Raw genomic sequence first — 15,918 nt, forward strand, 5'->3', positions numbered from 1 at the left:
ACTGTCTCACAATCTAAATCTGTGAATATTCAAGGGAGGGTTTGTGGTCGTCAAGTTTACCTCGTAAATGCTATTTTTACAGTTTTTCATAAAGATACTGTGTGCCAACATGAGCTGCTTTCACTGTTTCAGGCCTGTTGTCTCTGAAACCTTTCAGCTTTTGGATTTGTTTGATGTTCTCTAACACAAATACAGATAAAGATAAGGACTATCTGTGCGTCTGTGTGGTTCCTTTGCTTGATGCTAATTTGAGAATATAAATATTGTCACACAATTGGAAGATATTTAAAGGCAGCATAATTTGCCCTTCATTAATGTGTCTCCCATAAAACCATCTTCAGCTATAAACCTACCCACCTATAACTCAGCTGCCTGCATTTTCTCAGATGAACTTTTATGATCAGTTGGCAAGATGCAACTTGTTTATCTTTTAATGCATTAAATGTCCCAGCTCTACACATGTAAAAAGGGCACTTGGATTCATTTTTGTATGCATGAGCACCATAGTTGCATTTCCTCCAGATCTAATTACTGTAAATGAAAAGAGCATATTATCTATGTGCATGTCTAAATGCGTTAATCACTTTCTTCATTCTCTCTGCTTATTAGCTAATTAGTCACATGTCCACAATTGCCACAGGCTCAGAAGTATCTAAGTGACCTGCTGCGAACAGAACACAACATGTTTTCATGCTGTGTTCAAACTATTCTTAACCTGTTTCACCGCCCAGCTTGTGTGGAGCAGGATGGGGTGACAGCTTCATGTTTGGGCTCATTTGTTTCATTATTTGTAACTTTCTCTAAGATTATTTCATTAATTTACTTTACTGCATTTCTAGTTTCTAACAGAGATTTTTGTTTTTGTTGCACCCAGATTAGTCACAACATGTTTTAATAAATAAGACAATAACATTTCTACTTTACTTAATATTTATGCGTATAAAACATGTTAAAATTTTACCTTTTGACAGTTTTATTCCATTATTGTCATTAATATATTATTTTTTTATACAATATAAAGATAAGTACAATTATACTGTAAGCTTGGTTAGTTTCAAAACTAATAAATGATGGAAAACAACAATTTAATGTGGTACTAGGGAACAGAAAGTTAATACTGCTATCAATTGATGTAAGAAGTACTGTAAGCTTTTCTTAACTGGTGTCTTTCAATCTAATAGCTGGCAAAGGTCCTCTTGTTACTCTCAGATGCTGTTTTTATGAGTGACACTTCTGGCCCGGTGAGAGAGCTTAGCCCTGAGAGGGATTACAGGGGAGTCAGATAAAACTCATAACTGTAGGTCCCATAAACAAGAGGTCACTACAAATAGGTGACACTCATGTTTTCTATTTGCTGAATCTGATGTAGAAAATTCTGATAAGCCATATCTCATAAAATAAATATGTGTGTTATGTTGCAACTACAAAATGTTTAAGCATGAGTGGCAATTTATCTGTCTAGTAGGCTACGGTTGGCTCCAAAAAAAATAAAATAAATAAAAACTGTTGAGCCAGCATGAGACAAATGATTTTTCTCCTTATTCAAGTTTCCTAACAACAAACCTGCAACAGTCTTCAGTCATTCATATGTAATCAGTAGCTTGGTGATTTGAGGCTGTTTTGAAGAGACTCATTTAAATATGCAGAGCACAGTGTGTTAAATGTTGAGCTACAAAACAATGTTTAGATTAGAACAGTGGTTGATTTAAGGGGGATTGCTGTGAACGTAGGACGCTCTTTTGCTTTGCATTTCCTCTGAAGCAAATTTAACAAGGAAGATGCCATTATAAATGTAATAAGGAGGGTGCCATACGCTGCTAATGAGCTGTCTGGGAAACAACAACTGCCTAGAGCAACACCTGCAATTACAAGAACTAACTGGATAAATGTCATCCCTGAATATTTCAGAGGCATTTTTATGTCTAAGTGAGTTCACTGTTTTAGTTGGTGAGTTTGAGATACAGCAGTATACTGGAAGAGTAATGTCTCGGAAGACCCCGTTTGGACTTGGAAAGGAAATAAATAAAAAGGGTTCTTCATCCATTACTCTCACATGAGTAACCTTGGTATTCACTGTGTGTGATAGTGTGTACTAACTGGGGTGCCAGCGAAGGGTGCATGGTCACAGTTCTCTTGCCAGGAGCGGTTGAGGCTTAGCACAAAATCCTGGAAGAAGGGATGAGTTTTGTTGAAGACTGAAAAACCAACTATGTTGACTCGCTGGTCCACCACGTCGTCCAGTCGGAGTAAAGTGAATTCCTGCAGGGCAAAATGATAGAGAGAGAGAGAGAGAGAGAGAGAGAGAGAGAGAGAGAGAGAGAGAGAGAGAGAGAGAGAGAGAGGCAGAAAGACACAAAGGGATTATTTGGGTGAATGCAGCTGATGTAGATGGGGGCTGTCATATTCTGCCATGATCCATACCATAATACCATACCATTATCTACTTCAAATAAAACCAAATGATATGTTGAATTATTGCCAAGGTTACGGGCATGTATTCATCAAACATGTTTACATCCGATTTAATGTGTCTCACTTCATTGCCTCATATTCATTGACTGCCATTATTCCGGTTGATTGACATGAGAAAGATGCAGCAATTTTTTCATTCTAACCATTTAGCTATGCATCACTGCACAAAACCATGTATTTTGCACCAGCCATATACATTTCCTGACATACAGGTCACTGTCTGAATACTGGCTTGCAATGCTAAGGGGCTAGAATTAGAGTGAGACAGACAGAAAGAGCCTTAGACAGACTGGAGACGGGGAGACACTGAGACTGATGGATAATTGAGAAAGTGAGATAGAAATCCATGGCATATTGAAATGCTCGAGGTTGGGAGAAGAGGAAAATAAAGGTATTTGTTATTTGGCTCTTTTTTGCTCGAGGGACAAGCAGGTTTTCCTCCGCCTCGGGAACAACAGACTAGGGACAGGCGGAGATAAAGGTGAGGAAAAGCAACAAGGAGAAGAGGCGGAGTTGTCTCCTGAAGGTTAATAGAGGTGTCAGAACCTAGCCCCCCCCCCTCGGGTGGCAGCCGGTCCTGACATCAAGCTTATGACAGCCTGACCAAGCCCAGTCTACCTGTCTGTCACCAAGGCCAGGAGGGGTTGGGAGGGATGGTGAGTGGAAGTGGGGTGTGGTGTGGGAGGAAAGAGGTGGCAGGTGACAATGAGATGTTGAAAGATGTGCATGTATATTGGTCACAGTGGTCAGCAGGTTGAAAAGACAAGTTGAAGAGAAGTTATAAGTGTATATAGATCAGTGGAAAACAATGATCAAAGCTGCTAACCACTATATTTCCTTTAGAGCACCTGCCATGTCGGAACCCACCTCATGTGTGGGTTCCTACATGTGTGGGGCAAAAATGCATATTTTAGTCAGCCAAAGGGAAAACTTGCATGGCTCTCAGAGATATCAAAGCTTATAAAGTCATGCCACATCAGAAAGATGAAAAAAAGAAAAATGGCCTTTTTCATCTATAAGAGAAAAATGGATGAGAGGGGATTAGGTAAATCAGATAATGGACGCTCAGACAAAAAGAGTGAATAGGTCAGTGAATTAAATAACTGATAAGTAGGTGGGTGGAAAAAGCTCTCAGACCAAGAGGAGACTGAGCATGACTCACTCCGCTGTGAGGATACCAGTGGGGCACTGCACTGATACAGACTCGGAGCGGAGCAGGGGAAGGAGTGGATATTGACTTTGAGTGGGAGGCCTATTATCCCCAGTGCCAACCTCCCAGAAACCTGGAAATCACAAATGTTTAGCTCGGCTAGCAGGACACCTCTACTGCATGTTAAAAAACAAGCAACTCTGGTAAACTCTGCTAAGAAAGATATTCCAGGTAAGTGTGGAGAAGGCCTGCACAGGGCTCAAGATGAGCTATTAGGACATCACGAGATAGGTGTTAGGGAGAGTCTGGGGAAGGGAGTTGGGAAGGTGCTAAAGGTACAAATTTTGCTACCCATTTATTTCTACTAAGAAATGGTGAGATGCATTTGCTTCCAGTCACAAACTGAGCCCACCTCTTTCACTTTGCGGAGAGTTAAAGCTTAACTTTGACATACAAAATCACACTGTTCAGCCAGTTTAAGAGAAGGGTAACACTGACCCCTCGTTCAAGAAATATTGCTGGTTTATATCTTTGATTTTATAACTGTATGGCAAAATATTACAAGCAGCATAGATGGAGGATATCCGGTCTGACTGGACTTGTATTCATCCAATGCTCCGATACTGTTTTCAGATTGGACTGCACTGCAACCAGAACTAGGTCTGTGCCTGAGCCTGCAGCTAGGTTTGTGCTTAAACCCAATTTCCCCAAGCATGTTTTGAAACCATAAAAGAAATGTAAGCAAAACTAGCTGACAAACAATGTCAGGTAAAAGGAAGAAGAAGTTTTGCGACTGACAGAGAATATTTCAGAGTAGTCAGAAAAATAACTGAAAGGCTCCTAGCTGCTCTTGAACTTCAGGAGACAATTTTGTTAATGACTAGGATAATAGTCTAATGATCTTGTTAGAGAAGAGGCCGTCTGTTCTTTGTAACTTTGAGAGGTTTAGAAAAAGAGGAGAACTAAGACAAGGATTTCATGTCCCTCAGCAAAGCTTGAGGACCACTTCGATGTCAATCTACAATATAATTTTTTAAAAATGATTTTATCATAAACCTAAAGCAAAGTTTAAATCCATAATATTATTGACTCATGTGCATTTCATAAAAACTCTAGTCCTCTTGTAGCTTTAGCTATCCCTTGTGGGGCCTCATAAGCCTTTTGGGACTGGCCATATAATTACTGGCTAAGTGTACTTTAATAGATCATTAGAGGCAGAGCTGTGCAAACGAGCCTATCATTAAGCATGCCCCTCAAGGGTGCCTGTATGTATGTATGTGCGTACGCACGCTGGCACACGCACAAACACAAACTAGAGAGTGCAAGTGCACACCCACATACAGTAAAATGAAACCCCTGTAATTGAGCAACACATGCACATACTCACTGAAGACCAAGGTCACCAAAATATCCTTAGGCTATGTCTGACGAAAACTAATATGCTGCAATCGTAGGCTTTTGGGGCACAGACACTGACACACATGCACATTCAAATTCAAACAAGCACACACAGTTGGACACAAACACAGACTAAAACCCTCCACACGAGCAATTAATCTCTCCTGCATACTAAATAGGTGGTGTGAAACGGGCAGCGCTTAGAAGAGGACAGTTGGTTCCCAGCAGTAGGGGAACGGAAAGGCAGAGTTGGAGGGTAGAAGAAAGCAGTGGAGGAACCAACTGTCACCATTGAAGGGGTGAAAAGGGTGGAGGAGCAGAATGATGATGAGGAGGTCAGAGAGAGAGAGAGAGAGAGAGAGAGAGAGAGAGAGAGAGAGAGAGAGAGAGAGAGAAAGAAGTTGAACCAATGGAGAGAGAAGAAGGTGAGAGATTAGTTGGCGCAACTGAGAGCTTAAAAACCAGTGGGGGAGAAAGAGAGAGCGACAGAGCAAAGATGAGAGGGGGTGGGAGGATGGGAGAGTGCGGGGGAATGACAGGCTGGCCGAGGGCCCCTGACACCGGCTGTCACCTGGAGATCAATCAGCAGCCGGAACTCGAGCCAACCAACCAAAAACTGTTGCTTCATCTCCTCAATTCTTGCCCTTTTCCCTCTGAAATCCTCTGAAAGTCGCTGAAAAAAAAAAAGACGTTATCTATTTTTTTTTTTATTCTGTCTGTGTCTCTTTTATCATTTTTAATTCTTTCTCTTTCATTGATTTCTCTTTCTCGCATAATGGACCTTTCAAGCATGCGCACATGTACATTCACCAACAGAAATGTGGGACCACTTTGTGTTTGTTATGACGTAGTCAGTTTGGGTGGTTTATAAGGAATGATAGTGGAATACCCTGTCATGAACCCACCCGCTACACGCCCTTTAGACATCTACACAAACATCCACAGATACACAAAAATTATTCTGTGCAGTGGCGTAGGCCTCTATAAAGCCACCATCCTAAACAGGATATCCAAAAAGGAAGCAAAAACCTCTTTAGATCAACCAGCTTCTGTCAGTTCTTCTCTTTGTCCATTGATTTCATCTTCCTAAACAGGACAGAAATGCTGAGATTATCGCGATTCTCTGGGCTCGAAGGACATCCACCGAATCAGGCTGCATCTCGGCTGCATGCAAGGCACACCATCCTGTAACTGAAACTCTGATAACGCTAGCAGAAATGCTGGTTGATAGATAAGCCTTTCAAACGCAAGTTAGACTGTGTAGGGAGTTTTGTAATATGCATGCATGCTGTGCAGGGAACGTGAGAGTGCTGCTTCATACTGTCACTTTTTTCATAATGTGAGTATGAAAAGTCTCTGTATTTCAATGAGTCTGAGTCATCTGAACATTTTGTCTGTTTGAAGAACTTTGTTACAGTGGCATTAAAATTAATGGAGTTTGCTGAAGTTGAGAACCACCAGTCAATGGTGGTGTAAAAGAACACTGCAATAATGTCAAATGAGTCAGACAATTAATTGAAGTTGCACTTTCACTGACTCATGGGCATATTTTGACATAAATTAAAGGAGTATTAAGATGTGTCACACAAGTATCATAAGAAGAAGTAGCAATAATTGATATTTAGCCATTTGGAGGCAGCGCAACAAACTGACCCACAACACTTATCACCTTTTAAATTTCTCCAAACAATAAAAGCAGACATAAATAACTTATCCACAAACATTTCTAAATTTAATTTAACACCATTTTATTAATTGGTCAGTAAATATATTTATGTATTTATTTCATCAGTTTTTATTCAGCCTATTGTTAATTTCATAGTACTGAAGGATGCAAGTCTATAGATTGGTTAAGCATAACACATAGTTGTTTATATTTTTCACATAGGCACTACATTTTGATGATAAATGTGTATTAAATAGCCTATATCTCTCTAGTCTCTTATTAAATTAATGCATATGTATCTGACTGTATAGCCTGTCTCAACCTTAAAAAACAAATCATAGCCTACCATAATGTGGACATGTGATTAATTTACATTGTAACAATATTTCTTAACAAATAGGTAGCGTATGAAATCCAGAGTAATCAATCAGAAAATATTAAGTTACACTGCCTTGGCACGCTGTCACACGTCTGACAGGCCACCGTGCATCACAAAGAACGCTGGCCGGCAAATTGTGTGTAGTTTGGCTTGATACTTTGGCTATTAAGTTGGCTATTTGGTTTCTCCCACTCTTGTCCTCGTCGGTACTTTTGCATCCACTTCCCTTTCAGAAGGGACGCGGGGGGGGGTTCGTGAGCTGCCGCCGCCGTTATTTCAGCTCAACTCCCTGACTAGAGACCTGCACTTATCTGACTCCGATTGTTTGTTTGATAAATACCGTCAAATTCAGGGCCAAAGGCATCGAATATTGCCCAATCAGTCTTCACAGAATGCGGGTGGGATGATTGGCATGCTGCATTAAAGACAACTCGGAAATACGGGACAAACCAAAACGGGACGCTCTATTTAGTTCTCAAATACGGGACGATTCCGTATTTCAAGGGACGAGTGGCAACCCTACTGATGATAGCGTTGAGAAAGACCTAAAACATAAGCTGCGGGCTGCAAAAAACTATACAATAAGATGAAAGATGCTGAAAAGCTTCATAGATTTGAAGGCAACTGCAGAGTTGGGAGACAATACTTTCTCGCTTTGTGGCTAAAAAGGACCACTTTCACATTCAAGTCATTTTGTAGTACTTTGATCCCCTGTTAATATAAAAATGTTGATTAGTGCAGCTTTAAAGAGATGTAGTCAGGAGGCATTTCCTCAGGTTGAGGTGTCCTCAAATGGTAACATTATTATTTTCTGTTCTGTAAAATATGCTACAGATTAGGGCTGACCCCAAATAGTCGAAGATTCAATGCTTCGATGGGTGGAGCCTGATTCGACTGTCAATCTCACAGTCGAAGCTTTGCAGCGAAACAAGGATCATGCCATTTTGGCGATATGGGGGTGCTCAACGTCTGATTTTACATCGATCTACCAGTTTTCTTCCAATAAGTTAATATAGCCTGCAGCCTATTACAATACAAATTTCAATGTTTGATGTTGTGAATAAACACGTAAAAAGAAAAAAAAAAACTTCCAATAAATGTTTTGAAAGTGCGTGAATAAATCCAAAATTGGAACCCTAACCCGGGTCGTCAGTGCGCATGTGTAGGAGTAGTGTGTATGTGTGTAGTGGCAGGAGGAAAACTTGATGAAGAGAGGGAGCCACAGCTTCACCAGTGTTGTGCAGAGTTTTCCGCACCTTGTGGGACTATCATCACCGTTGATGAACCACACAAAGAACATTTTATCGTTTTTAAAATTTGGTAGGCGAGAGAGAGAGAGAGAGAGACACTTTAATTACTTTATGCTTTAATTACTTGTTTAATGCAATGTACGGGGTTGATTGTTCTTATGTAGTTTGTATGATGCTTTGGCAATATTGTTGTTACACATTCATGCCAACAAAACTAATTTGAGAGAGAGAGAGAGAGAGAGAGAGAGAGAGAGAGAGAGAGAGAGAGAGAGAGAGAGAGAGAGAGAGAGAGAGAGAGAATATGGTCAACAGTAAGCCAAACTTCGGCTGGCAATCGCCGTGCACAAAAACACACATGATTCGACTATCAGTCGACTATAGGCAGGACTTGATGATTCTGATTCGACTATGTAAATCCTTAGTCGATGACAGCCCTACTACAGATAAAGACAGAACCGTTTGTGGTTACAATCATAATTGACAATTTGAAATAAGAATGAAAAATCATCTCCACTCTTTATCTGAAGTGGAAGCCCTATGAAAGAACCGGCAGACTCCAGTAGACATGATTGAGTAACATTTCTGTAAATTGCATATTGATTTTCCTAATGATAAAGAAATAATTAATAACGCTCCTCCTGTTATACTGAAGGGAAGGGTATAACAGGCTAAATCTTTATGCCTCAGTCCGGTCTTTCATCTGTAATGAAATCCAGTTCTAGTGGCACACTGATTATTCTCTATTAACTTGAATGCTCATGCAGTGTTTTGGCAATAAGTCATTTCATGCTTGTATCAATTGGCACGTAAATTCAGGCTGAGCTCTAAAGCCTCCTGCAGCTTCTTAATTACGATGTTCTCAGCGAGCGTGGGATGGGAGGAAAGGAGAAGAGAGGGAGCATTACTAAATGTCAAGCCTACAGACTTATTATCAACCTGGGATGTAATAGCAAAATTGGATAAATGATTTACTGAATTTTCTGTTCATGAAATTTAACACAATAGTCTATGCAGCTGGACATGAAAACTATAATTACAGCTCCTCCTGTTTTTTTTCTCGCTGTGGTCATACGGTTGCTGTCTGGATATATCACGAGTACTCTACGTGCATGAACCCAAGGCATCCCTCTTGCTTAGGTCACCAACGTCATTCCCGGTGGCCAGCTAGCTTCACTCACTAAGAGATGACCATGATATTAACATCCCATATATCTTGACACAGCATGCTGGGGTTGATGCATTAGCTTTGTTAGAATGCATTTAATAGCCGCATACATCAAAACAATCTGGCAGCATTCCTGCAGAGGGTTGGAAACAAATGACCAATTTTACTCCATTATTCATAGAATTACGTCTGACCTGCAACAGTAACAGCCTATTTGTGAGGCAGAGACCTTATGCCCAGAATAATTCTTAGGCTGGTGGAGGCCAAAGATACCATGAATATTGCAGACACTGGCATATGTTTGGAATCTGAAAGTCTATCTTTTCCAGTAAGCCATTCATTCAAATCCCCGCAGACTTTTGCAAACAGCATTTGCCACATAAAGCAAAAGAAATTCTAAGGGAGAAAAGCCTTTAAAGTATAGAAGGAAAAAAAAAAAAAAAAAAAAAACTTCTTCAAATTTCTTAGAGAAGCTTCTTTTAATTGAAACGCTTTGCATCCATGGAGCAGATTATTTTGTTTGGAAACAGTAAACGGTTTCTAGCCCTTTAAGGCTGCAGAGTCGGCAATGGGCTGGAGGAGTGGGTGGTTGAAATACTGAGGGAGAAGCAGCAGATAATGGTGTTAAGACTCCATCAAAACTCTGCTCTTCTCAGTGAAGCTCTGAGTTTCACATCGATCACCAGTTTCTCATCTAGACCAAGTAACCCCTCAGTTTTGAGACTAGATGTTTTCTCTGCGATAGAGGGGCCACAGCAGGAAGAGAATACACTATACACAGTGAAAGTCTGTGTGGCTTAATGGTCATGTTGAGATGTGTTTCACTTATCACTTATTTTGTTTGCTTTTATATTTGAGGCCGTGCAAGTTTGGTGTGAGAGAGATGCAAAGGGAAAGCACGATTGCGTGCTCCTTGATCAAAACAAAGTAGAACCACATTTATTTATGCTGACTAGCTACGGTGATTTAAGCATTGCTGGCTCAGCTCTGTAGTTGGTGAACTGATAGTGACAGGGGCTCACTGTGGTCTTTTCTACCAGGAAGAGGGAGATTTTACTCATTCAGATTTTGTTTTAAACAAGCATTTTGTTTCTCCTTCGCCATGTGACATAGCATTCCCAGCCTTTAATGCAGGGTATCTTCAAATGCATTTGATTCACTTGGTTTATTGTGTCAGTGAGCTTTCCTCTTTATCTTCATTTGCCCTATTTTGTTTTGGATGGAATGTATATGTGAGTGTTTTCCTATAAATTCTTTGTGCTACTCCCAGCACAGTCAGAAATGTGGCCAATTCTGCAGCCAATTTAATTGGATCAGCAGGGCGTTCTGCATTGTGATGGGAATGAAAGCTATTAAGCACACAATATACACAGGCACTGTAAACAGCTAAAAATGAAATTAAAGCCATCTGGTTTAGGAAATCACACTCATATTGCGATAGAAATACAGATAAATTAAGTTAAACTCCTTATTCATCCACAGCACACAGCTTTAACCCTGTAATGCCAAGCATATCATATATGATACATGAGTTTTAGAGACCTCTACATCATCAGTGTGATGATAATCTTTTCCCCAAAAAACCTGATGTATACAATCAGATCCATGCAATGCACGGATAATCCACCAGGGGGCTGAAATTAGGTCCTTCAATTGAAACAGCCAAAATATAGGTTGTCAATCGGTGACCTAGAGGTGGTTTTGCAAGGAAACTTTTAAGTTTAAGAGTTAAGGTGAGAAAAACATTCAAATTGTTTTGGATACTTCAATATGAATATTTACTGGATTGAAGCAATGTATAGTTACTTAATATTTCAACTTATTTTATAGTAAAATAGAGTTGAAAATGTATCAAATTAAACACAGCAGGTATATAAGGTAATTTATGTATACATCTGTAAATCATAGTTTTAGTGCATATCCTTCTTTATGCATTCATTAATAATAATAATCTTTATTTGTAAAGCACTTTTTGTTACAAAGTGCTTCAACAAGTGCAAAGACAACAATACAATACCCAAAAGACAACAATATAAGCAAGAAAACATTGAAAAGACCAAAATACACGTTTAAGATAAATATAAAATAGAACAAAATAAAATAAAGTCAACTACGATTGGTAAAGGCTCTCCTATAAAAGTATGTTTTAAGAAGGGACTTAAAAGAGTTCACTAACTCAGCTGACCTGATTTCCTTGGGCAGGCTGTTCCAGAGCCTCGGGGCCCTGACTGCAAACGCTCTGTCCCCTTTAGTTTTCAGTCGAGACTCTGGAACAGACAACAGACCGCTGCCCGAGGATCTCAAGGTACGTGCTGGTGTGTATGGGACTAAAAGGTCAGAAATATAACAAGGCAAGAGGCCATGAAGAGCTTTAAAAGTGATCAATAAAATTTTAAAGTCAATTCTAAAACATACTGGGAGCCAGTGTAGTGAAGCTAAAATAGGGGTGATGTGGTCATATTTCTTGTTCTGGTTAAAAGCCTGGCAGCTGAGTTCTGGACAGTCTGGAGTCGATCAATAGATTTTTGGGTTAAACAAGTGAAAAGGCTGTTGCAATAATCCAGGCGTGATGAGATGAAGGCATGTAAAATGGTCTCGTTGTCCTTAAAAGTTAACATAGATCAAATTTTTGCTATATTTCTAAGTTGATAAAAACATGATTGAACAAGCTTTGTGGTGTGCTGCTCGAAATTTAAATTACTATCAAACCAGACACCAAGGTTCTTTGCCACAGGCTTAATGTGATTTACTAGGGAACCAGCAGATGGCAGTATTTGTTTTGCCATCTGCTAGGACCCGATGACCAGGATATCTGTTTTGTCTGAGTTCAGCTAGAGGAAATTATTTGACATCCATTTTTTAACTTCACAAAGGCAGTTGTTAAGTGAACTCAGCATTCCAGGATCTGTGAATCTGACGGGCAAGTACATTTGTGTGTCATCAGCATAAATATGAAAAGAAATACCATGTTTATGGATAATATGTCCAAGGGGAAGCAGATACAAGGAAAACAAAATTGGTCCTAAGACCGACCCCTGAGGCACACCATATTTAACAGGTAGACAGGTAGGATGAAAACCATTCTAAGGCAGTACCAGAGATCCCCACCCAGTGCCTCAGTCTGTCTAACATGATTGTTATGCTCCTAGAAAATGTGTTCGTCACTGCGTTTCACCAGTTCAGTGTAGTTTGTTTATTTTTGTCACCGTGGCAACCTAGGACCAGCGTATGCTGGGAAACGAAAAGAAAACTGCCATGCGGTGATCTGCTACGGTCATGTGTGAGCTCTCCCAGCTTCTGAGTTGATTGATTCTCCCTCTTTGCTTAGGCAACGTCTGTAAGTATTTTTCATTGTGTAACGTTAAGTTATCACCTATTTTGAGTTTCTAAGAATATTGTGATGGCTAAGATGCTAATTAGTTTACGCTAGGCTAAGTTAGCTTTATGTTTCATTGCTGCTAGCTCGGTTGTGCTTCATTCTATAAGCTACACAGCTACGTTAGCTAAGTGGTGCTGCTTACCTTCATACTGTGTGTTTAGCTTCTTTAATGATATAAACATCTCATTGTACTGTTACAGTTTCACAAGATTCCCAGTAAACTTCATGGAAGTGAATCACCTGTGTCCTGGAGTTTCTTGGGAGTGTTTACACTGAATGGAAATGTAGCCCATGACAATGATGTTGTGATCAATGGTATCAAAAGCAGCGCTAAGGTCCAGGAGTACCAGCACTGAGAACATACCTTCATCAGCAGACATTAAAAGGTCATTGGTGACTTTAAGCAGGGCAGTCTCAGTGCCGTGGTACTTCCTGAAAACAGACTGAAACTTTTCAAATAATTTATTTTAGTTTATAAGTTATTTTCCAGTACAGTGAGCAGACTTTCTAGAAGCTTTGCAATAAGAGGAAGCTTGGTGAGGCAGCATGAGTAACAGGCGAATCGCAGCAAAAAACAATACATCTGTGGTCAGATATGGTCATGTCCACTAATTCCACTGAGGAAATGCTGACACCCAGGGTAAAAACCAAGTCCAGTGTATGACCACAGTTATGGGTTTGCCCTTTGACATGTTGTTTGAAGTTAAAAGAAGTGGCCATATTTAAAAAGTCAGTTGCATTAACATTGGTGGGGTCATCAACATGAATATTAAAATCGCCACAAAGAACAATTCTGTCATAATTTAAAACCAGAGTAGATAAAAATTCAGGAAGTTCTGATAAAAATCCTCCAGGCAGTTTTGGGGGGGCGATAAATTATAACAAATATGATAGGTTGCAGCCCTCCAACTTTAAGAGTGAGAACTTCAAAGGAGTTAAATTCATCACAGCGTACTTGATGACATTTAAAATTTTTCCTATACACGCACACTAGCCCACCACCACAACAATCATATTGAGACGGACACAGTTCAGCTAGCTGGCTTTAGTCATTCATTTGCAACCATGATTCAGTTAAAAACATAAAATCTAGATTTGCAGACAAGATAAAATCATTTAAGATAAAAGTCTTACTTGACAGTGATCTCACATTGAAGAGAGCCATTTTAAATGAGTTTGTTCTGGGTGCTGGAGTTGGTGCAGTTGTCCTAATGCTTAAGAGATTACTATGATTGCTGTGTGGGATGTGCACATTTCGGTTTACTGGTCTATGCGTGATGATGACAGGAATAGAAGTCTTTGGAACAGCGCTGGGAGCAGACGGCTTTACATGCCAGCAGGTGGAGACAGTTGTTAGTGGCAGTGAGGCAGCTCAGACTGCTGAAGAGCTGCGTCATTTGTTCCCACACGGACTATCACTCTTGTGATGGAGGACGGGAGCGACGGAATCAGGTCCTGGAGTTTTTTTTAAATGTCAGCCATGGTGGCACCGTGGAAGCAGTGAGTGGTAGCGTTAAAGAAACGAAGGTTTCTGGTTATGGAGTCACCAATTATTAGTGTGGTTGGGGAGAAAAGGGGACGAGGAAATGCCGGTTGTGGGGTTCCAGAGCAGGACTGAGCAGAATCTGCTTCAACACTGCGTGCAGACTGAGGATGGAGTGTGTGAGCTGCCGAGTATTGTGTTGGAGTAGCAGTAACAGAACTGAGAGAAGGGCTACCCGACGGTGCAGGGTAGAGATGGCCTCCGGAGCGTCTGAGCACAGCCTCCTTCAGGATCCTACGTCGGGAAGTGGAGGTTTTTGACCGGGATGACGGCGGCCCAGCTGATCACCGTTTGCCGCCAGTGCAGGAGATGTAGCCAGTGGAGGACATGCAACAGTGTCGGCAGGCACTATCCGCCGAAAGAGATCCGTATCAGGGAGACTCGAAGCCGCAGGTGCATCCGCTGGATGGACCGGAGTGTCGTCAGACAGGGCTGCATAGCGGTTGGAGAGGCGGATGTGCGGAGGAGAGGCAGCCCCGTCCGAGCCTCTCTTGCAGTCACGGACCACCACTTCAGCCTAGGTTGACTGATGCTTCGAAGTCGAGCCGGAGGAAAGCCTTAGAAGGGTAGAGGGGTCCTGAAAGTTGTCGGATGTCTTCCATAAGGTCAGCAATCTTTTTGTTCGCTTTCTTAAGGAGTATGCAGTCCTCATGGGGCAGAGTTATCTCGGCTAGCATAACGTTAGTCGCCGGAGCTTTGTTGTGATCAGTAGCATTGATAGTGTTTTTAAGGTCATCTAGCTTAAAATCCATGTCAGATGACTAAAATCCTTAACCCACGTAAAACATAAGTTAAAAACTTAAGTTAAATAAAAAGGATAGGTGCTTTTAAGCTATATACACTCTTTTAATTATTTAAGTAAACCAATTAAAGGCATAATCTGGTATATTTAGAGCTGAAAATTGAGAAATTCCCAGTAAATTGTGTTTGGTTTGGATTTTTTAAATGGCAAAAAAAGTACAGCATAGAAGATATCCTGATTATGGATGGCAATTCAAGTGACATGGAGCAGTTAGGGAAGATGATGATGATGATGCTGCTGATGATAAAAGGCTTAAAACAGGTTGTGTTCTGCATGTTTTTGTTAAAAAATGTAAAAAACATGATGTGGGCAAAACATTGCAATGAAGTCCGGATGTATCAAATATGATACAAAACAAAACTCATACATGCAAACTATACCTTTTTTTAATTTTATTTGGCATTAGGTATAATAACCACTCCATATTCAATTATTATTATTATATATTAGAATTTTCTGGCAATTTTCTGGTTTGATGGTTCAGGCTTTACAGGGTTAAGAAGAACTTATCACTTTGAACATAATGCAAAGCTGATGGAGCTCTCAGTGTCAAAAATTACTTGTTACCCTCACTAATCCTGAAACAATCAGCTTAGCAATAAGCTCAGCTTGATATACGTATTGAACTTCCTGTCTGGATTTCTTTGTCTGATAGAGTGATAATCAGAAACCAATAACAGTTATACCCTTTATCAAAATGAAAGCTTCATCAAG

The 15,918-nt window shown here is 40.4% G+C and overlaps 1 protein-coding gene across 12 annotated transcripts in view; it reads right to left on the reverse strand.

The window, feature by feature from the left end:
• grik4 (glutamate receptor, ionotropic, kainate 4) overlaps window positions 1-15,918 on the reverse strand; it is a 353,258-nt gene that overhangs the window by 52,562 nt on the left and 284,778 nt on the right. For all 12 annotated transcript variants that reach the window (XR_006828758.1, XM_046073785.1, XM_046073784.1 and 9 more), the window contains one exon: window positions 2,098-2,259. Coding sequence is in view for 11 of the 12 variants with exons in the window: in XM_046073785.1 (XP_045929741.1) it covers window positions 2,098-2,259 (162 nt within the window). In the remaining variant the exon portion in view is untranslated. The remainder of the gene's footprint in view (window positions 1-2,097; window positions 2,260-15,918) is intronic.

The sequence above is a fragment of the Micropterus dolomieu genome, linkage group LG17 (assembly GCF_021292245.1).
Source record: "Micropterus dolomieu isolate WLL.071019.BEF.003 ecotype Adirondacks linkage group LG17, ASM2129224v1, whole genome shotgun sequence".
Classification (NCBI taxonomy): Eukaryota; Metazoa; Chordata; class Actinopteri; order Centrarchiformes; family Centrarchidae; genus Micropterus; species Micropterus dolomieu.